We start from the raw sequence: 22,041 nt of genomic DNA, 5'->3' as shown, positions 1-22,041 counted from the left end.
TGGACTGAGTGGGGAAGGAAGAATGGTTCCCCAAGGTTTAAGCAGCGTGCTGTTCTCAGGAGGAGGACTGGGTTCTGGGCTGGCAAAGGAAACAGACATCCACCCATATATCCATATGGAAATGCCAGAGCAAACAGAATTCAAGAACAGATTGGGATGGGGAGGCAGAACTGAGACTCAATGGCTTAAAAGGTCTGAGTTAATCTGTGGGAGTGAATGAGACTGCCTGGGAAGAGGATAGAGGCAAAGAGGGTATGAAGGCCAACCTCCCATCAGAGAGACAGGAAGATTAGCAAGAAGAGGAGGTCAGAGAACCCAAATGAGGAGCAGCCTGTAAAGATAGAGGGATCCGGAGTATCATCAGCCAAAAGACCAAGTGGGTAAAGACTCTTGGCGTCAGCTGAATTGTCTGACTAGCACACAGTCTGTGATCTGGTGGAGCATAGAGACAGCAAAAGGTGGTTGAAACTCGATTGTGGGCAGTTAGGAAGAGGATGGCAGTGAGGAATGGAGTATAGACCCCATGAGGCAGGGGAGGGGTGACCAGAAGCCAGAGATAAGAAGGGATGGGTAGCAGGAATTTAGGGTGACCAAGGGTGGGATTCTGGGAAGGGTGGTTGGTGAATTGTGCCAGAAGGGGCCTGGGTAAGACAAATATCATGGCCCTTGCAAGAAGGGGCCTGGGGAGGACAAGGGCACTTAATGGAGACCAATCTAGCAAAGAAATCTGAGAAAAAAGACCTAGGTGCCTGGAGTGGCAGGGATGGGAGGATGTGGTACAGAAGCAGGGAGAGGAACAAACAGTGACACATACTTACAGAGGTATTATCAGGTGAAGTAACATCCTGATCACTGCAACATGGTACCAATAGTCCAGGCTATCTTATGGGTGTGGTTTGCATGGCATGGAAATAAGCATCTTCTTTTAAGGATATTTTCTTTTGAGATATACATATAGTGCATTCATCTTAAGTGTACAGCTTGATTGTTTACATATGTATACACCACCACTCAGATCAAGGTATAGAATGTCACAGAAGTTTCAGCATCACATAAGGTTCCCTCCTATCCCTTCTCAGTCTATAGCTCCCCCAGAGGTAACTTACCTCTATCTGACTTTATTATCTTCAATTTAATCTGTTCTTGAATCCACGTATATGGAATCCTACAGTATGCAGTCTGGTCTGGCTTCTTTCATGTAACATACATTGAATGGATTCATCCATGTTGTTGCATGTACCAGTGGTTCCTTTTCTTACTGCTGGGTAATATTTTATTATGAATATACCACAGTTTATTCATTCTGCTGGTGATGGGGACTTGGGTTATGTCCAGGTTGGAACTATTAAAAATAAAACTAATGCCTTTATTTTTTCTTAAAGAATTCTCATTCTTTCTCACTCTCGTACATGTAAAGGCCCTCACACAGGTACCAGAGCAGGCCAGTCCCCTCTGGAAGATTAGGCCATGGGTCTCCCCTCGCCCCTCTCTTCTGGGCACGTGTTTTCTGGGGAAGTCAGTTTCTCCTCACGGGTGGGAGATATGGGGTGGGAGGAGGGGGCGCGGGGCTACCCCCTCCTAAGACTTACTCCCTCCCTCTCTTCTAGTCTCCTTGCCCCTGGCTGCGGGTGCCCTGAGCCTTCCTGATCCTGCAGGGGGGCTCGCCCACGGCCCCCCATGAGTGCGCCCAGCTGACCAGTGGGGCGGCCGCAGTGGAGCCTGGGCGCCACGCGGGCGGCGGGGCCATGGCCTCGCTGGACCTGCCCTACCGCTGCCCCCGCTGCGGGGAGCACAAGCGCTTCCGGAGCCTGTCGTCACTGCGCGCGCACCTGGAGTACAGCCACACCTACGAGACGCTCTACATCCTCTCCAAGACCAACAGCATCTGCGATGGCGCCGCCGCTGCGGCTGCAGCCGCTGCTGCCTCAGGCTTCCCGCTGGCGCCCGAGCCTGCCGCCCTGCTGGCCGTGCCGGGTGCCCGGCGTGAGGTCTTCGAGAGCACGTCCTTCCAGGGCAAGGAGCAGGCCGCCGGGCCGTCACCGGCCACGCCCCACTTGCTACACCACCACCACCACCACGCACCTCTCGCCCACTTTCCCGGCGACCTGGTGCCTGCCAGCCTGCCCTGCGAGGAGCTGGCAGAGCCGGGCCTCGTGCCCACCGCCGCCGCGCGCTACGCGCTGCGCGAGATTGAGATCCCACTGGGAGAGCTGTTCGCCCGCAAGTCCGTGACCTCCTCCGCGTGCTCGACGCCACCTCCCGGCTCTGGCCCCGGCCCTTGCCCCGGGCCCGCATCCGCTTCTCCCGCATCTCCCTCACCCGCGGATGTGGCTTACGAGGAAGGCCTGGCGCGCCTCAAGATCCGCGCGCTGGAAAAACTGGAGGTGGACAGGCGGCTGGAGCGGCTGAGTGAGGAGGTGGAGCAAAAGATCGCAGGCCAGGTGGGCCGGCTGCAGGCCGAGCTGGAGCGCAAGGCAGCGGAGCTGGAGACTGCGCGACAGGAGAGCGCGCGACTGGGGCGTGAGAAGGAGGAGCTGGAGGAGCGTGCGTCTGAGCTCTCGCGCCAGGTGGACGTGAGTGTGGAGCTGCTGGCCTCGCTCAAGCAGGACCTGGTGCACAAGGAGCAGGAGCTGAGCCGCAAGCAGCAGTGAGTGGCCCGCAGGGCCTTGTGGTGGACGTTCCTACGAATGTTCCTGAGTGTGTGACTGTGTGTGACTCTGAGTGTGTAATGATGGTGCGTGTGGGGCCAAGATGGTGTCATAAGTGTGTGTTTAGGACTGCCAGACCATGGCAGTATGGCCGTGTGCGGGCCTGTGAAGACGGCTTCTCATTATTCTCTATTCTAGCCAAGGCCAGCTTTTGCGTTATGGCCGGATCCTCTTCCATCTTGCCCCTTTCCCTTTGCCCTCATCAGATTTTCTCTATCTACTGTCATTCCTAAAAGCATACAAACAAGCTCATTTCTCCCATCGGCCATACATAACCCTACCTCCCCCTTGAGCTGACCCTTTTCTCTCCTCCTTACAGAGAACAACTCGTGAAAGTGTTATGTTCCTTGTCTCCAATTCCTTTCCTCACATTCTCTCTTGAACCCACTCTTGATCAGGTATCCACCTCCACCACCGTCCTCCATGTCACCAACAATCTTCAAGTTGCCAAAGCCAAGCCATCATCTTAATTGGCCCATCAGCAGCGTTTAACACAGCTAATCCTTGAAACACTTTCTTCACTTGGCTTCCAGGATAGTCTTCTTGAATCGCCTTCTGTCTTTTGTCTGCTTCTTCTCAGTCTTCTTTGCTGGCGTCTCTTTATTTCTCTAGTCTTTAAATGTAGAATTATGAAATATGTAGGTGTTATTAATCTGTCCTCATAGTGATATAAGCTTCATGGGGACAGGAGTTTTTCTCTGCTTTGTTCACTGCCCAGTCCTCAATACCTAGGACAGTGCTTGGCACCAAGGAGGTCCTCATCAAGGTTGTGTGGAAGCATGAACAACTGAATGCATTCGGGAATAAATACTCTTGTGACTCTTGTGCTGTGTGTACGTGCAACTCCTGGAGGTTGGTATAACTGGAAGTATGCTTCTGCATCTGAGAACATTTCTGAAAGTGTGTATGTGTGTGTGTGTGTGTGTGCGCGCGCGCACGTGCGTGTGCATGCGCACACGTGCGCGTTTTTGAATGTGTTGTTGGGACTGTGCCTGTCTCCGACTGTGTGCCTGTGAATGAACGCGATATGTGTACAGGTACGGGAGTGCGTGTGTGTGCGCGCGCGCATGTGTGATTGTGTACATGGCTGTGTGATTGTGTACACCTGTGAGTGTGTCTGGAGGGAAGAGGTGACTGTTATGCCTAAGGATTTCTGTGGGGAGCAAGGGTGTCTAGTTTTGTGTTAGGGGCTGGCTGGGTGGGGTGTGAGTGTGTGACTTGGAGTATATGCAGGCATTTCTGTGTGTGCCATTGTGTGAGGCAGGGTGCCCGGGCCTGTTCTGCATGTACCCACGTGCCCATGAGCAGACCCAGTGGGCAGCTGTACCCATGTTGCTCCCCTCTGGCCAGGGCCTCCTCCAGAGGGTGGCTGGGCAGCGAGGCCAAGGCAGTGGGGTAAGAGATTGCTCTGGGCCCAGGGAGGTGGTGCAGATCGACCAGTTCCTGAAGGAGACGGCGGCACGGGAGGCCAGCGCCAAGCTGCGGCTGCAGCAGTTCATTGAGGAGCTCCTTGAGCGGGCTGACCGTGCTGAACGGCAGCTGCAGGTCATCAGCAGCAGCTGTGGCAGCACACCAAGTACCAGCCTGGGCCGTGGAGCTGGGGGAAGTGGCGCTGGGCCCGGGACCCGAGTCCCAGGCAGATTGGTGAGTTCCCACCTATCTTCCTTCCTCCATCTGCACACCGGGCCCCCATAAACTCCTCTCACATGTGGCCTGATATCCCCCCCTGTAATGCTCCATGCTTCCCTTTTTTGGCTCTTCCCCATGAGCAGCTGCAGGCCTGAAGTAGGGGACTAGGAAAAGGGCAGAACCTCCGACTGGGCAGAAGTACAGGCCCCTGAGACTATAGTGAGGTGTGATTCAGGAGTCTATCTCTGTCCATCTCTGTAAATGAGAGCCCAGGAGCCACAAGCCGGGTCTGGGGTGCTGGGCGGCTGCAGGGAGGGGGCTGGTGAGCCTACCTCTCTGGGCTGTCTGTCTGTCTATTTGTCCATCTTTCCCAACTTTTTTCCTTCTTCTCTCTTCTCTTCTCTCCGTCTTGTGCCCTGTTCCTCCTGCTCCTTCTCATTCTCTTGCTTCCTCTGCTTCCCTTCCTTTCCCTCCCGCTCTGGGGGCCCACAGCGAGAACACCACGCAGGCTCGGCCATGCCTAGCACATACGCAGTGTCACGGCATGGTTCCTCTCCCAGCACAGGGTAAGCCTTGGGCCTAGCCCACCCCACTAAGCCCACCCTCACCTTGGAAAATTCCATTGGCCCACTGGATGGCTGACCCGTCTGGAGGCTCGGCACCTCCCACCCCCATCCTCCCTGGATCACCTCTGTCTGCCTTTCCATACTCAGAGGGGGCTCTTGGAAAGTAGGGCGGGTCGGTCTCCCTTGGCTGGTGGTGGGGGTACTTTGGGCAGACCTGATGCCCTCCCTTCTCCTTACTCTTTGGTCTACCCCATCCCAGAGCCTCCAGCCGAGTCCCAGCTGCATCCCAGAGCTCAGGCTGCTATGACAGTGACAGTCTCGAGTTGCCCCGGCCAGAAGAGGGGGCCCCAGAGGACAATGGCCCTGGGGGCTTGGGCACACGGGCCCAGGCTGCCAATGGTGGCTCGGAGCGGGCCCCACCTACTCGAAGCTCAGGCCTGCGGCGCCAGGCCATCCAGAACTGGCAGCGAAGACCCCGCCGACACAGCACAGAGGGGGAAGAGGGTGATGTCTCAGATGTGGGCTCCCGAACCACTGAGTCAGAGGCTGAGGGCCCCTCGGACGCCCCCCGCCCCGGGCCTGCTATGGCTGGGCCATTGAGCAGCTGCCGACTCTCAGGTGAGCCTTGGGTGGGTGGGCAAAGAGACCAGGTCCTTGGTACTGGCCTTCTGAAGGAACACAGGACTGAGGCAGTATGTCTCCTGGGCTCCTGCACCTCCTTTCCCCTTGCCTCAGACTTCCCACAATGAGAATGATGCACTTCCACATAGCACCCTGCAAGCCTGGAGCGGGAACTCATGTGACAGGGCAGTGCTGCATTACAACGTGCTCAGGTTGGACTTTGCACAAGGATGCCATATCTTAGGGGGTCCATTTATGTGGTGAGCTCCTTGACATTTATGGGAGAGTAGCTGAGTGTTGACTCCAGACACTGAGCCCCCTGGAGCAGTTGGAGAGCATGCCTTCCCATATGCACACAAGGCCATGCACATATGTGGCTGGGTCAGGGTGAGGAGGTGAGAGGATTCGGGTCAGGGTGTATGGCTGTACCTTTGTGACTGCCCTGGGGAGCTTCCCATCTGCCTTCTGTTCACAGAGGCCTGGTTTCTATCCATCTGTACCCTAACCCTCTAGACCCTTTCCTTCTCCAAACTTGACTCAGCTGCCTCATCTAGGGGGTGAGTTTGGACTATGTGATGATATATGATCTTAAAAAGAGTTTACTTGAGGAAAGGCCACCTTTTCCTAATTTGCAAAATTAGTTCTGGGGGTAATGCAGAGGAAGGGGAAGCAGAGGCCCCTTGTCCTTCTTTCCAAGGTGCTGGTTCCCCAGCATGGGTGTCTCAGCCCTTTCCTCCTACAGCTCCCACCTTATCCCAGTTCCCCACCCACATCCCCATGCTGTCCTTTGATGCTTGACACTCACCTTTGATCCTCTGGTATTGTGCAGCCCGCCCTGAGGGAGGCAGTGGGCGGGGTCGGCGAGCAGAGAGGGGCAGCCCCTCCCGCTCCAACGAGGTCATCAGCCCGGAGATCCTCAAGATGCGAGCTGCCCTGTTCTGCATTTTCACCTACCTGGACACACGCACACTGCTGCATGCCGCCGAGGTCTGTCGGGACTGGCGCTTCGTGGCCCGCCACCCTGCCGTCTGGACACGGGTCCTGCTCGAGAATGCCCGAGTCTGTTCCAAGGTGCCTGTCCCTGCCCGTTGCCCCTGCCCTCCCACTCACCCCTGCTCTGAAAGATCTTCCCACTCTGAGTCTAGCCCTTCCAGGTCTGGCCTTGCAATGCTTATAATACCCTAGCTCCTGTCTGGCTCCCTAAAATGCTCTCATGAGGCCTCCTATTCTGGAGCTGGTCCCCCTCCAGCCAACCAAACTCAGCACCCCATCCGCAGGTAACCCCTCTCTCTCTGTAGTTCCTGTCAATGCTGGCTCAGTGGTGCACCCAGGCCCACTCACTGACACTGCAGAACCTGAAGCCCCGGCAGCGGGGCAAAAAGGAGAGCAAGGAGGAGTATGCCCGGAGCACCCGGTGAGGCCGTGGTGGGTGGGCGGGTGGGTGGATGCTCCTGGGCCGAAGACCCAGAATTATGTGAATGCTTCCCAGAGGAGGAGGTGGCCACAAGCAGCTCCCTGACTTCTTGATCATCCCCAGGGGCTGCCTGGAAGCAGGGCTGGAGTCCCTGCTGAAGGCGGCGGGGGGCAACCTGCTGATCCTGCGCATCTCCCACTGTCCTAACATCCTCACCGACCGTTCACTCTGGTTGGCCAGCTGCTACTGCCGTGCCCTGCAGGCTGTCACCTACAGGTGGGCCCACCCCACCAGATGCAAGGCCCATACCCTCTTGGCCTCTGGCCCAAGGGATCCCTGGACCCTGCATACCCTTCCCCCTCTCAGGCAAAGGGATCCAAGGGCTCTGTGGCCCCAGAAAAGGGAGCGGAGGCCACCGGGGTGGGTGGCCCCAGCTTTGTCTTTTCAACAGGAGCTCCACAGACCCTGTAGGCCATGAGGTCATTTGGGCCCTCGGTGCAGGTTGCAGAGAGATTGTCTCCCTCCAAGTGGCGCCACTTCACCCCTGGTGAGCCCTGGCAGGGGTGGGGAAGGGACAGAGTTGGGTGTGGTCTGGGGCTGAGAAATGAGTTTATCTGGGCCCACTCTATCAGCTGGCTGGGGAAACATTCATCAATCTGTGTATTTAGGCGTTAGAAGCAAGGCTTAAAATCAGACCTGGAATCATGTCCTGGCTTACTAACAGCGTGACTTTTGGTGACTCGATTGTGCCTCGGTTTTTCAATCTGTATAGCGAAGGCGATATTAGAGATCTGTTGACCTTATTAGGACTGTTGCTGGCTCAAATGAGATGTGCTCACCAAGCCTGCAGTGAGTATTGGGTAAACACTAGCTAGAAGTAGACAGATTGGTTTGGCATATGAAAGGCCGTTCAGGGCAGTCAGTGTATAATGTACAAAAGAGTTGGTTATTGGAGATTCCAGAGTGTGAGATCACTCATGGCTCTCCTTGGGGCTCCTCAAACATATCAGGCTTTTCTGCTCCCTGTGTCCTGCCCTCCAAGCCCTCACTCCGTGTGACAACTCCTCCCAGGTCTTCTAGTGTCCCTTCATTAAATACACCCTGGTAGAATTTGTCACTACTCCTCTGCCACCACTCCTGCGGCACCTGTCTCAACTGCTGTGGCAGAGGCTGTAAATGTCCATTTCCACATCCCTAATACCAAGCCAGAGTGATGTCTGTGGCCGGGGCGAGTGTTGAGGGATGAAGTTTTCAGGGAAACAGCAAGTTTGGTGTGAGTGGTGGGCATAGCCGAGCCGTGAGTGTGGAGAGGCAGTTTGAGCCAAGGTCAGGAAGGCCTTGCCTGAGGGGTTTAGATTTTTTCATTTCATCTAGAAGGCAGTTGGGGGATTTTAGATCTTAAAAAATAGATTACATCAGTTGAGTAACATTCTTTGTTCCCCCTTCACCTTCCTGTTTACTCTTTGAGGGCAGGGACCCTGTCTGAATCATCACCACTACATCTCCAGGGTCTAGCTCAGTTGTTCTTGGCTGTAGTAGACACTTGGAACCATTTGCTTAATGACTGAGTGAGAGAATGTAGGAATGACTGGCTCACTGTCAAGAGCTTGGAGGATGAATTAGGGAGACTGGTGATAATCCACGTGAATGTTGACAGTGGTCTGAGGTGTGGGTTGAAGACTTATTCAGGAATTAGAATTCATAGGTCTTAGCAGGAGGTGAGAGAGGAGTCGAGGTGATCCCAGGTGTCTGACTTGAGCAACTGAGTGGTTGGTGGGGCCCTTACCCGAGTGTGGTCCAAAGGAGGAGCAGGCTTGGGCTGTCATGCAACTAGTGGCTTCCCTGACAGCCCTTCCTGCCCCCTATTCTCCAGCCAGCAGCCCACACGCTTCAGTAATCGCTGCCTGCAGATGATCGGTCGCTGTTGGCCCCACCTCCGGGCCCTGGGGGTTGGGGGTGCCGGCTGTGGGGTGCAGGGCCTGGCATCACTCGGTGAGTCTTTCCTTGGGATTGGGGCAGGGGTTAATGGCAAGCAGTCATGGGTGCAACACTGAAATTCCAGAGGGGCTTGGGGCTGCAGCCTTGGTGGTGGCGGGAGCATCAGGGCACTGGGCAGGAGGCAACCTGGGGAGTTTGCAGCAGGACCTCCCCTCTTCTTCCCTCTTCCTAGCGAGAAACTGCATGCGGCTGCAGGTCCTAGAGCTGGACCATGTGTCAGAGATCACCCAGGAGGTGGCAGCTGAGGTCTGTCGGGAAGGTCTGAAGGGACTGGAAATGCTGGTGCTCACGGCCACCCCTGTCACCCCCAAGGCCCTGCTACATTTCAACAGTGAGTGATGGGGAATGCAGGGTGGGGTACAAGTGTCATCTCTTACCATGCTTTATCAGCATGTAGCATAACCAACTTCCTGTCACTCCTAGATAGCAAGTACCAGTGCTAAGGTTAGACTGACCAGGGTTCTAGTCCTGGCTTTGCCACCAGTGCCTTCTGAGGGCAGTGCAGCATTCAAGGCCTGCCAGCATCTGGTCCAAATAGTTCAGTTCAGCAGACATTTATTGGCCTGTGCTCCACCCACGTTGGAGACAGAAGCTGTGCAGCACCATCTGACCCCTTGTGTGCCTCCAGCTAAGGGCAGAGGCAAGAGAACAAATGGGTTAAGAGCACCAGATTCTGGAGTAGACTGACCTGGGCCTCAATTCTGATTTTACTGCTTATTAGCTGTGTGACTTTGGGCAAGTTACTATACTTCTCTGAGTTCTGTCTCCATCTTCTAAGCTGACTTTCTAGAATGAGTAAGAGAATTAAATGAGATAATGAGTCCCTGAAGACAGTCCTCAGGAGAAAGATTCCCCTCCCCCTGGTGTAGACTCCAAGTCATACCTCCTCTGGCCCCACCTCCCTCCAGCTACCTAGTCCACTCCTAGTCATTCTTCTACCTTCATTGAGGACACAAGTGCCCAACTCAGGCTGCTCACACTCATCAGGTGAGACCATCATCCAGGACCGTTTGGCCCCTGGGAGGACTCCATGTCCCAAGTGCTGAAGTTTCCTTGACCTTATGATCTCCAGGACCCTCTTCTTCCCTCCCCTTCAGCCTCATGGCCTTGGCCTGAACTGACCACCAGAACTAACTGCTCAGCTTCCAAAACCATGACCTCTGGGACCCTCTCAGCCTCCTGACCTTCTTGCTCCTCCTCCCCTGACTCATGGCAACACACAGTCCTTTAAGCACTCTGCTACCAGTCAAGACCCATCATCCTCACTGTGCTTGTCATTCATTTCCAAATGCCCAGGCCATAGCACAACTGTCCCCTCTGCCAGAGAAGTTCCCAGAGCACCTGCACACTTGGCTGCTGCCCACTCACCCTCCCAGAGTCCACCGCAGCCTCTGCTCTTGGACCTCACCCTTCACCTTCTTCCATTGTCCAGTTGAGCCCCTGAACAGCATGGGTCTGCTCTTCTCTTTATGTTCCCAGCGCCTGGCACTTGACTGTTTCTCAGTAGGGCTCTGGTTTCGTTAGTAAGAGGAAAGGAGGCAGGCCCTCTGATTGGGCCAAACATGGGTCCCTACCTTACCTACCTTTTCCCAGGCATTTGTCGGAACCTCAAGTCCATTGTGGTCCAGATTGGGATTGCCGATTATTTCAAAGAGCCCAACAGTCCTGAGGCCCAGAAGCTGTTTGAGGACATGGTGACAAAACTCCAGGTGAGGAACTGGCTCGGAGGCCACCCCCGATCCCAAGCGGCATCTTTAGGTTGGGGCTGGTGATGGGAAGTCCCCACCTGTCTGGCCCTGAGGGGAACTAACCCAGGGTTCGGTCTGCAGGCCCTGCGACGGAGGCCGGGCTTCTCTAAGATCCTGCACATCAAGGTGGAAGGTGGCTGCTAACCCGGGTGGAGGGCGGCAGGGCCCCTGCCAGCCCCACACCAGAGCACTCTCTTTGGACCTCCAGAAGGACCCTGATTTGTACTTGACCTAGCCTAGTGTTATCCCTGGCTTACAAGGAGGGGTTGACAGTTTCCTGTCCTCTTCCTGGGACAGTGGAGCCACAGGCTTGACCCTGGACATGCCTCTCCAGGGCAGGGGCTTGGACAGAAGCTACCCCCTGGTCCCTACCCCACCCCCAGTTGGAACAGCCATCTGGGCACAGCCAGAGAGGAGCTGAGTCACCACCAGCACCTGGTGTCATTGCCCCAAGGATTTGCAATAACCACCCAGTGGCTCCTTGGCTGCTCAGGCTGTTTGGGCAGGCCTCCCCTTCCCGAAGCCCAGCCTCCCGGTCTGGGACCTCTGCTAGACCCCAGCCCAGAGGGAGCTGTGCAAGGCAGCTCAGACTTGGCAAAGAGGGCTCTTCTCCTTGCCTTGCCCTGTCTCAGCCTTCTGTGGGACACCCTCTTCAGACAGCCCACCTGGGCTCTGGGTCCACATTCTCCATGGATAACAAATAGGCCTAGGGGTCTGGGCATGTGGTCAGCCAAAGGTGGGGGGCAGGGGTACAGTGAGGTAGTGGGAATGGGCTTGGAAGGGCAAAACCTTGACCTAGAACTTCTCCATGGAACATTGAGACCATCCTCCCAAAAGGGGAAAATTGCCAGGAAGAGAAAAAAAGTTTTTATTGCTGTAGAAAAGACAAGATCCCGCCTCTTAGCCACCACATACCCCATGACACACCAGAGCTAAATTCCGAGCTAAAAGGTACATGTTTCCATACCTATCAGCAATCCCGAGCCTCTAGAGGGGCAAGGCCCTTACCCTGGGAAACTCTGTCACCTGTGAGAAGGAACGTTGTACTAATCCAGGTGCTTGGGCAGGACTCCAATGGCCTTTGAGTCCCCAAGGCTAGGTGGGAGGGAGTCACTGTGCTACCCTCTGTGCTGGGGCCCCGGGGAGGCCATGAGGAGGGTGGTTTGACTTCTTCTTTGTCTGGCTAGCTTACTTAAGGATGTGGCCCTGGTAGGGAGCTAGGCTGGAGAGGAAGAACACCCTCACTGGACTTGTCCCCCTCCTCAGTCTCCACCAGCCCCATCGGCGAGGGCTCTGCTGGGAGCCTTCTGCCTGGGGCGGTTGCGGGGCCTAAGCCACAGCTGCTTGGCTGAGAAGACACAGAATGCAAGTGGGGGGTTTTACTAGCCTTTGCATGCAAGACCAGGTCCCAGCACTAAGGCTCAAAAGACTCAGGCCTTCCCAGTTCCTCTGCAGAACTGCAGTGGCTCAGAGGTTGTGGGTACTGCTAACCTGTTGGAAAGTTCTTTCAAACATTCACCTAGATCCAGCTTAGGGTTTTCTTCTCTCCTGCACAGGACTGGCTCTCAGCCCTAACCATTAGGCACTGGTCCTGGCTGGGGCTGGGCTCCTCTAGTTTCAAAGTCCTTTCCAGGTACCCAACTTGCTGCCACAACCTGGCTTGGACATCAAGACCCAGCCCTTGGTTACCCTGTGATGAGTCCTCCCGAGCTAGGCCCCACAGATTCCACAGTGCACCCAGCTTCCCTGGCTCCATACCCAGCTGGCCTGGCTCTTTTCATTGTTGACGACTTCTTCCCATGGCTTATTCTGTCCCTGTCCTTTGAAGACCCCAGATACCAAGGGTCTCATGTTGGCAACTTCCTGTAGGTCTTGCACAAAGCCTTGGCTGTGTGGCAAACCCACGCCAGAGCAGCTGGCTCCATTGGCTCCCACATCCCCAGCCTTGCCCCCAATGAGTCACAGGAAGGAGAAGCACAACTTTTCTGGCCTGCAGATGGAGATTCACTCAGGGCCTGGATGCCCTGGGTGCATCAGGCCAGCCTTCCAACTGCACCCCCTGTAGCCCCTGTTCCCCATGACCCCATGACCAGAGGTGCTGCCCTGCCTGTCTCCTGGACAAAGCACAAAGAGATGCCCTGCATGGCCAGCCAGAGCCTGCCCTACTGAGGGACTTTTTCTTCCCCAGAAAGTCTCTATCCCTGAATATAAGGCTTTGGGCATTTTCTCCCTGGGTGGGTGCCCACCGGAATGCCCAGCATTAGCCTTGGGAAAGGAAGTCAAGGTGCGTGGGTAGTGAGCTAGAGTGGGAGAAAGGTGGTCCTGAAAGGGCTGATGCCAGTAGTAGGTTCATTCATTTGTGCAAACGCCCTGAGCACCACCAGCAGTGCAGGCAGCCGAGTGAACAAGACTCCCTCTCCGGCTGGTGGGAAGTTCGCTTCTCATGGGTTTAGATGTTGCCAGGAAACCCACCAAGTGCCCCAACCTATGTTTTCTAGCCGAGTATGTGAAGGATGTGTGGGAGTGCACATCACACAGGCTAAAGCCCCTGCCAATGGGAACACAGGTCACAGCGTGTCTCATTGCACGCCTGCCCTGGAAAGTGGCAGGTTTGCAAGCCCCCCACCCCCACCCCGCCTCCCCACCAACTCAACGCTATTTTTTACATCTCATGGGGATGAGGCAGGGAGCTTTCGTTGACTAGGACGTTCCACTTGTCAACCGTCAGCTAGGGCTGAGGATGGGGAATAGGGATGGAAGGCCCCTGGCATCCCTGGTAGCACCTCATCCTTTACTCACCCAAAGAAGAGCCCTCCATATCTCACACCTAATGATGCAAAGAGGAATAGCAAAGCAAAGCAAGGCAGGCTCTACTCCAGGGACCCAGGCATCTGTAGAGGTGCCATGGATGGTGTCCCTATCACCTCTCCCTGCCACACAGCCCAGCCCCACCCAGCTCCGGGGAGGTTCTCGGCACACTTGGCTTGATGACTTCATCATGCTTTCTTCGGGCTGTGAACAGAAGAGATGCTGTGTGTCTGGATCCCTGAGGGAGAGGGAGTGGGCTGCTCAGAACATGGCTTTTCACCAGCCAGGAGAAACCACCTAAGGACCAAAGCAGCTTGTTTTTCTAGTCCCACGAGAGTGGCGCTTGAGCCAGCCCCGCAGGAGATGCTTTAAGAGAAGAAAAAAAAAAAAAAGCCACCTCCTTCCCCAAGGCCTGCTGCTCCAAGGTTTGATTCTATCCTTTGCCTTTGGGTCCCAACTGTACCCCTGGTCCTGGTCTCTAGTCCTTTGGGCCACAGTGGGGAGCTGCCCAGGCCCCAATCCTTCCAAGGCGCTAAGTTGAAGACCTTTCCAGAGTGACTATTGGTGCCAAAGACCTAGTTCCTGGAGGACTTGAGGTGATCATAGGAGAGATGGTGAGTGGGTGCAGGGCCCAAGTGCCCAGAGGACTAAACTCAAACTGATGGGATCTGTCCCAGCCTGTCAGTCCCTGATGAGTATAACTTCCCTTCCCCAGGAGCCTGGCATGTCTTTGGCCCTGGTGGCCATGCTTTCTCACCCAGCCTTGTCCCAGGCCTGCATTTCTGTATATATTGCTGTGTATCATGTGTATTTATTTATTCCTGGATAAGTGTGTTCATCTACAGCCCTTGCCTGAGGATAAGGTATAGGACTGGGTGAAGATCAGAGTACCAGGGCCAACTAAGGCAACCAGCTCCTATTCCCTCCCCAACTCCTTGGGACCCGGGCCAGTCCCAACTGCCCCGACAATCAGGCAGGCTTCCCCATCATGAGTCCACCGCTGGCAGGCCCCAGGGAGGCTTGGCCTTGGGCTTCCCAGCCTTGGCTCTGCCCTGGCAGGGGTCTTGCATTCAGGTGCAGAGGTCTGAGGTGACCTAGGCTTGCCTTGTGGCTGGTGCCAGTAGGCTTGGCTCTAGTGGGAACCACTGGTGGGGACCTCCACAAGTGACCCCTAGGCCCTGCCTTCCCTGCACAGCCAGGTTGCAATGGGCCTGAGCTGAGAGGGAAGCTTCCCCCCACCCCAAGCAAATCAGGCAGAGGGGTGGAGAGCAATTTTTGGTTTTGTTTCTGAAGTGGTGCCTGTACCTCCAGCCCCCAGGGGGCCTTCCCTGGCCCCACTTATCTGCCCCACCCAGGCATCACCATCCCAGCACTTTGTTCCACATTGCCCCTAGATGCCCTTTGCCGAATGTACCTGAGTATGTATTTAAAGACTCACATGGGCATCAGAGAATTTATGGCTTTGTATCCAATAAAAGATGGTGAAACTGGAATAGTAAATGGTAGGTGGCATATCTGTCCGTCTATCACCAAGCCTTTCTGCAGCTAAAGTGCACTGAGGGCAGGAAGGAGGTGGATGACCTGAATGGCATTAACGGGGTGAATGAAGCATTAAACCTGTCTCTGGACTAGACGTTGCTGGGGTAGGCCATGCAAGTTACTGCCCCTGCCACAGCTTCCTTTATGTCTGCATGCAGACAAAAAGCCTTGGGGTGCTATTTTTGTCAGCCAAGAGAGGCCATCTTTAAGGGCAACCCCAGCACAAATACAACAGGCGCAGCAGGCACTGCTCAGTCCCTAACTGGCTTGGCTACCTCGGGTGGCTCTGGCCAGCCAATCAAGGCTTTGGCCTAGGAGAGACCAAGCTCCCATCATGGTCTGACCTTGACGTCCCCATTATACAAAAGGGAGTTGCCCCACTGAACTGATTATTCATGTCTTAAAAATATATGAAATCAGAACAGGTGTTTAGGCTTAAACAGTGAGTGGTGCTAGCATCAAACAAGTAGATGAGCATTTACCCCAACTTTTGAGCCAGATGTTCCTATCTTCATACAGGTGTAACAGCTGAGGCTCAGAACGATTAGTTTACCCAAAGACCATCGAATTAGGAGGGATGCCAGATTCCAAAGTCTGGACCTGCCCACTACCCTATTCTGCTTTTGAATCTATCAAACCAGGGATGGTTGGACTCAGATTTCTCTTTTTTTAAAAAACACTTCTCAGTTTCAGGCAGCAAAAGCTTCAGTGGCTTAAGGTGACTTATTTACCAATAATTACTAATTACAGCTAGCTATAGGCCAGCTCTCAGGATTAGTATAAACGAGGAGGTAGTTAGACCCTGCTGATTTCCAGCTGATCTGTGGTCAATCCAAACTTGGCACTGGTCAAGGAGAGAAAGGGACCCTCACGACCACTGTGGTTGAACTGAGACCAGGTGGGTGCTCATTCAGCCACCTCCTCAATGGACTTCTAAGAGGTCACTAGAGTTTAGAGGATGTGGCCACAAGACTGCACCAAAAGAATATGGAGGTAGAAGGGTCAGGCAAGATCATGTAACACATTTACTCAAACCCAGAGAAATCCCGGGAATAGTGCGTGGCTAGGCCAGGGCTAAATAAGATGAATTCAGAAGAAAAGGAAGCAACTCCACATCTCTCAGCTACTTCTAAACAGGGGCCACTTAGGCGGAGCATCCCACTGGCAGAGTGACCACACTCTGCCTTAATAACTAGAGGCTGCTGAAGACAACCCAGTAGGAAGAAAAATAATTTTTCTACCTTTTGAGTACATACAAAGTCAAAATCCTAAGCTATAATCAAGATATTTGATGAGTAAAATGCCTGTCCCCAAATAATTTGCAAAGTGAATTCTAAGTCTTAAGTTTTATTTAAATAACCTCTAGTGAGAACAGTGGGCCAATTACTACCCTTCCCTTGTAATACCAATTAACCAAGACGAGAGTGAGCGCACCCTGCAGCCAGCCTGCCAGCCACTCGTGTGAGGGGTGAGATGCCCCTCAGTGGGGACGGCCACGACCTCGGCCGCGGCCAGCAGCTGGGGGTGCGTCCACTGTTGAGCGAGGGTTCTTGATGGTTTCATCTACAGACACAATAAGGCACGCGGCCTCAGAGGCTGCAGTCAAGGCATTGATCCGCACCATAGCTGGCTCCCATACAAAGGCCTCGAAGTTGTCAGCAATGTCCTCATTGTTGATGTCTACCCCATACCACATGCCCCCCTGAAAGAAGAGAACAGAGGAGGTAACACAGAACTGCTTCCAAATCTCTTCTTGTATACCCACCTTACAAAAGACTCGGAATGTTAGGAATCCTGATTCGCTGAGCTTGCCCACACTTCCCTGAGAAGATGACATCGCAACAGGAACCTGGAACTCCACCTCTTCCCACTCCTGCCAACCAACCATCCCCGTCAAACTCTGGATGCTGCTCATACAGCTCTGGCCCTCTTCCGAGGTGCTGCCTGGGGAGGACTGCATATATCAAGCCATGGTTCTCAAGAGAAACACTGTCCAACCCCTTATCTCACTGCTTCCATTAGTCCTCACCTTACAGATGAGGAAACTGAGACACAGAGGTAAAGTGACTTGCTTAAAGTCCTAACACAAGTCAAAAGCAAGGTCACTCACTAAGTGCTGCTGCTGTCAGTGTCCAGCACTTAACAAACATCTCTAAATATATATTTGCTAAGTAGCAAATGAACAAATGAAGACCTCAGAGGTGACAACGTGGAGGTGGCAGAGCCATGGCTGGCTCTGGAGTGCTTCACAACCATGCCCAGAAACCCACCACACATGGTCAGTGTGCTTCCAGGCAGGGGCCGCAGGGCTCCTCTGGCTCCTCTGATCACACTATGAGGAGTGATTGTACCCTTGATAGAAGCACTGAAGAAACCCTGGAACCTCCAGTCCTGCCACTGTGGCTTTGCCTCTGCCTTCAGAAGAGGCAGTTCGTTGGTACCAGGTTTAGTTTCAGCCCCATCACCTGTGCTGAGCACAGAGTTTGACTAAGCGCAGCATACACTTAGAATCTAGCCCCATCGACCTAATCCCTGGACTCCGAGGAGAGGAAGGACCCACCTGCGCATGCCGAGCTCGCAGCTTATTGAGGATGTTTGTGGCATCAAAGCCAGCATTGTCACACAGCTGGCGTGGGATAATTTCCAAGGCCTTGGCATATGCCCCAATCAGCAACTGCTGTTTTCCTGGAATGGTCCTTGAATAATCCCGCAGGTACTTGGAGAGCTCCATCTCAATGGCTCCACCACCAGCCACCACTGAATCATTCTGCAGAAACCAGACCCAGCCCTCAACACAAGCGGTTCCTCCTGGCCCAAGCACCAGCCATGAAAAAGTTGAGCCACTTAGCCAATAGGTCCCCAAGCCCAGAAAGAGAGTGGTTCCTATTCCTTCTCCCATCCCAAGCCCCAGGAAGCCTAAACATGGCCCTTGTCTAGCATATCCCAACTTCAACCCAGTGAAGTTTACAGTTCCTGACTACCTTTAAAGTTGCCTATAGCTTGAGGACACTGGCACAAACCCTGGGATGGCTGATTACCTTGGATCCAGTTTGCGCACAAGAACAGGTCTTAACCTTAAAGGCAATGTGACCTATTTTGAGAGACTAAGGATGTTCACGATTTGTGAGGCAATCAGTGCCTGCATGCCACCCAGGGAAGGAATCACCACACAAATCTAAGGTCTCATCAGCTTGGGATGGAGACTGTGTTGTGCAGGCAGGAAGCCACCAGCCCAGTACCTTGATGGCCCTTCTGACAATCATGATGGCATCATGCAGGGATCGCTCTGTCTCCTCCATGAACTGCTCGGCGCCACCGCGGAGGATGATGGTGCAAGTCTTTGCCTTGGGGCAGCCAGTGAAGAAATTGTACCTATATCCAGGGCCAAATTATACATGTGAACTGTCCGCTGACAATCCGCTGTGTTCTGACCTCACCAAATCGTCCCAACACTCAGCTGCTACTTTTCTGTTTCTCACTAAGGTTCCCCAATCTCACCCTTAAACACATTTCATTGGGTAGATCTGGGGCTGTACCATGGGACATAAAAGACTGTGGAGTCAGACTTCTGACTCAAAGTGATCTTCCCTCCCACAGCACTCTATATCTGAACTCTTTATGCCCCAAAAGGTGAGGCCTCAAAAAAGAGTAACACATGCTATATATCACACCCAAAGGATGGCAGGAGGCCAGAGCCAGGTAAGTTTTGTGAACTCAGCCAAGATGTAGTCCCAGCCAACATCTCACCTTTCGCCTCCAATCTGGGTCTCTTCAAAGACTTGGCAGCGGCCCAGCACATCCGCTGACAGAGCATTCACACTGGTCTGGATGGAGCCTCCGCAGGCCTGAGGAGAAGGCAAGATCATCTAGCAGTGAAGGCTCACACCATACCAGCAAGTTTCCTGCCATTTAGTCACAAAGCCAATTCCCATGCTGGACTGTGCCACCGTACCCCAGAGCCCTCTGCACTGGATAACCCACTCTCGCCCTTGACCTCCAGGTGACCCTTACCACCTCCAAAAGGTGAAAACAAAATAGACCTAAGACATGTGAAGGGCAAACAGGCCTAGTTAAAAGGAGATGGGGACCCTTTGTTTCACCCAACACCCTTTCCTCAAATTAGGATGCTTTGGGCAGAGCAACTGAAGTTAGGATTGGTGCTTTAGACTTAAAGTGTCTGGAAGGAAACCTGGCTGGAAGCATCAATACTTGAGTTTATCCAGCTACTCATGGCATTATTGCTAAGTTCCCTCGCAAATCAGATTTCCTGACTTGCTTTGGTTAGACTAACTTTTGTATCTGAGCATATGCACCCTGGGACCAGACTGCTTCATGACAAAAAGAGTTAAGAAGACAGGCCTGGATTCACATGCCAATCTAACAGTGCATTCCTGTCTACCAGAGGTAAATAAAAACCCCTTCCAGGGTCACAAAGGCCAAACAGCAGCCAGTGAAAGTTCAGTTACCATCATTGTCCTCTTCAGATCCTCTTCTGGCACTCGGCCAGCACAGAACATGTCCCTGTCGGCAAAGTACTGGGTGGCCACATCCCCAATAGGGAGTTTGGACAAGACGACTTTGGCTCCAGAATGATGGATCCTCTCTAACTTGTCATAGAGAATGTTCCACTCAGCATCGACAATTGCCTGATAATCCTGAAGAGACCCAGAAAAGGATAAAGATGCTTTGGAATGGAGATTAGCATATACGGTGGGCTAAAATATATCCCCCAAGATAAAATACTCTGATTTATTTGGGAATTAACAAGTGTAAAGAGAATAGCCTCTCCTCAGTCCAAGTCAACAAAGCTCCTATGAGATAACTTAGAAACCACCTAAAACTTACAAACACAAAAGCAGAAAATAACCCCAGGACTGGGAGCTACTCCAGAGATGGCATTGCCAGGTTGTGAGAAATAGTTTAATCTGGATGAGTTCTAGCCTCCTGAGGCACTGCACCCATGGAGTTCCCAGTGACAAGACTCCTTCCCCCAAAGGCCATTCTGAGTTGGAGACACATTTCCCAAGAGCACTTGCAGAGAGCTGGGTGACACGGCTACCTCAAGACAGCCCTGATAATATCCATAGTGGGAGCACACCTGTCCCTGCAGCACAGCACCCAGTCTAAAAGGGGAGGAGCCCACATCTGCCCAAACCAGAGCGATCAAAATACTGGGCTGACTGTATAGCTAGGGAGCCCCTGCTGGCCTTTGTTTGGGACCAGAGGGTATTTCAGCAGGTCTGCCCTATTCAAATCTCCTCAGGTCTAGGTCACTCAGAGAGAGAATAGTGAGTAAAGAAGTGGGCCCAGTATTTAGATATCAATATGTTGGGGCACAGGAGGGGAAAGGGACCCTCAGAAGCCTTAAGAACAGAGCTGGATCCAAGACAGCCACAACACCCGAGGCTTTGGCCCAGAAAGCTGCCCATTTCCATGCCACACCTAGCTTGTGGGGCCTACCTCAACTGTGTGGACTCTGATTTCAGCATTATCTTTCTCAGCTTTCAGTTCGAGCTCAACATTTAAAAGGGCGATCTTTGGATTATGGTATTTTTTGGGCTGCATTTCAAACCCAGCATAAGAGAAAGTCTTCTTGAATGCAACACCAGCTACCAACTGGGACTCCTGTTAAAAAAAAACAAACAAACAGTTCAACAGTTCAGTACTGGCATGAAATGAAATCAAGCTGGTGGTATGCTGGATTAATAATGTGTGTCCATTCCTGTGAATCTGAAAGAGTTAACCATGCTTTAATTTTACTGTTAAAACTTTTCCATTATCATAAAAGCTGGGAAAAATACAAAACATATTTTGGTTGTCACTTCAGTATAAGGAAAATTAGTCAGGTACAGAGACTAATAAGCATAGTAAAGGCTTATTTTGGCTGTCTTCTTAGATGGCCTCCAAAGCAGGTGCCAACGGATAACGCTGTATTTACCTACAGTGCCAGGAAAAGAGGTAAGCATTTATGAATAAGGCACAGGCTGTCTAATGCCTTCCCCTTCAATCCCAACTCCCAACCCCCTAGTCTTCTCCTACTGCACACACCTACACACCTACACACACACACACACACTCACTCTGGCATGCGTGCTGTATGCTAGGTGCTTCTTCTTCCCAGAAGATGAAGCCAAAAAGGTCACAAAGGTTAGAAATTCCCTACATAGTACCCACGCTATCATTGTGGCCTCCCACATCTCGATCCCTCAAAACATGAACTTCCACAGCTTGTTCCATAACAGAGCTTCTTCTGGGCTGGATTTAATAGCAAGGCATAACAGAAAGCATGCTGTACCTGGGACTGTCTTCGGCACTACTAGGAAACTTAGGCTTAACGCTCAGATCTTTTCCTTACTAAATGACCAAGTCATTTCCCACTCCATAAAAAGTGGTATTCAGTTCAGTGATCTGAATGTTCTCTGCCAGTGCTAATTTACAATCCTGATCTCTAATACTGTAACCTATCAGTAAACAGATTCTGCATCATTCAAATCCATAGCCTCCTATAGGGGGTGAGGCTTGAGCTGAATCAAGATGGCTCAGCAGAAATTAGTCAAACAGAAAAAAGAAAGAGGTGTTCCCAAGAGGTGAGGCAATGTGGTGGAATCAGGGAATGAAAAGACATTTGCAGTTGCTAGAATACAAAGTAAAAGGCAGGGACCAGTTCAGGGGAATTTTACAGGCTCTCCTAAGATCTGGCTCTTATCCTGCAGGCAATGCAGAATCCCAAAAGGCTTTACACACAGGGTAGTAAACTGGGAATTTCACAATGCAACAGAGAGAATGGATTTAGGGGATGCAAGACTGGAGGAAGGGTTACTACTGTTAGAACAACCGTCTTGGGAATACGTAAGAGATAGATTAAAGAAATAAACAGTAATTTGGTAGGAAAAATGAGACAATCACTAACAAGTTGTACGAAGTTGGAAAGGTTTTCAGGGATAACCGCAGATTTCTGGTTTGAGTGACTGAATAAATAGTGGTGATACCAACTACTTCAAGGAATACAG

The 22,041-nt window shown here is 52.8% G+C and overlaps 2 protein-coding genes across 3 annotated transcripts in view; one reads left to right on the top strand and one right to left on the bottom strand.

The window, feature by feature from the left end:
* The first annotated feature begins 1,745 nt into the window (after positions 1-1,745).
* On the top strand, positions 1,746-13,294 carry FBXO41 (F-box protein 41). Its single transcript, XM_006905176.2, has 12 exons — positions 1,746-2,647; positions 4,127-4,352; positions 4,830-4,903; positions 5,163-5,521; positions 6,354-6,595; positions 6,823-6,938; positions 7,062-7,214; positions 7,390-7,485; positions 8,812-8,930; positions 9,109-9,267; positions 10,530-10,645; positions 10,766-13,294. The coding sequence occupies exons 1-12, from the start codon at positions 1,746-1,748 to the stop codon at positions 10,826-10,828; spliced, it is 2,625 nt and encodes an 874-aa protein (XP_006905238.1). The 3' UTR covers positions 10,829-13,294.
* Positions 13,295-16,362: 3,068 nt separating this feature from the next.
* The window catches only part of CCT7 (chaperonin containing TCP1 subunit 7), a 16,057-nt gene continuing 10,378 nt past the window's right edge, over positions 16,363-22,041 (bottom strand). Inside the window, exons 7-13 of one of the 2 annotated variants that reach the window (XM_025049277.1) lie at positions 20,492-20,656; positions 19,498-19,686; positions 18,779-18,876; positions 18,271-18,403; positions 17,592-17,798; positions 16,575-16,733; positions 16,363-16,462 (exon numbers count right to left, since the gene is read on the bottom strand). In XM_025049277.1, the coding sequence (XP_024905045.1) occupies positions 16,418-16,462; positions 16,575-16,733; positions 17,592-17,798; positions 18,271-18,403; positions 18,779-18,876; positions 19,498-19,686; positions 20,492-20,656 (996 nt within the window). In that variant the 3' untranslated portion in view covers positions 16,363-16,417. Of the gene's footprint in view, positions 16,734-17,591; positions 17,799-18,270; positions 18,404-18,778; positions 18,877-19,497; positions 19,687-20,491; positions 20,657-22,041 lie in introns of both variants that reach the window. The other variant, XM_006905175.3, reaches the window with a different exon arrangement.

Source organism: Pteropus alecto, unplaced genomic scaffold (assembly GCF_000325575.1).
Source record: "Pteropus alecto unplaced genomic scaffold, ASM32557v1 scaffold100, whole genome shotgun sequence".
NCBI lineage: Eukaryota > Metazoa > Chordata > Mammalia > Chiroptera > Pteropodidae > Pteropus > Pteropus alecto.
Note: the sequence above shows the minus strand (reverse complement) of the source record. Positions and strands in the feature narration are given on the sequence as shown.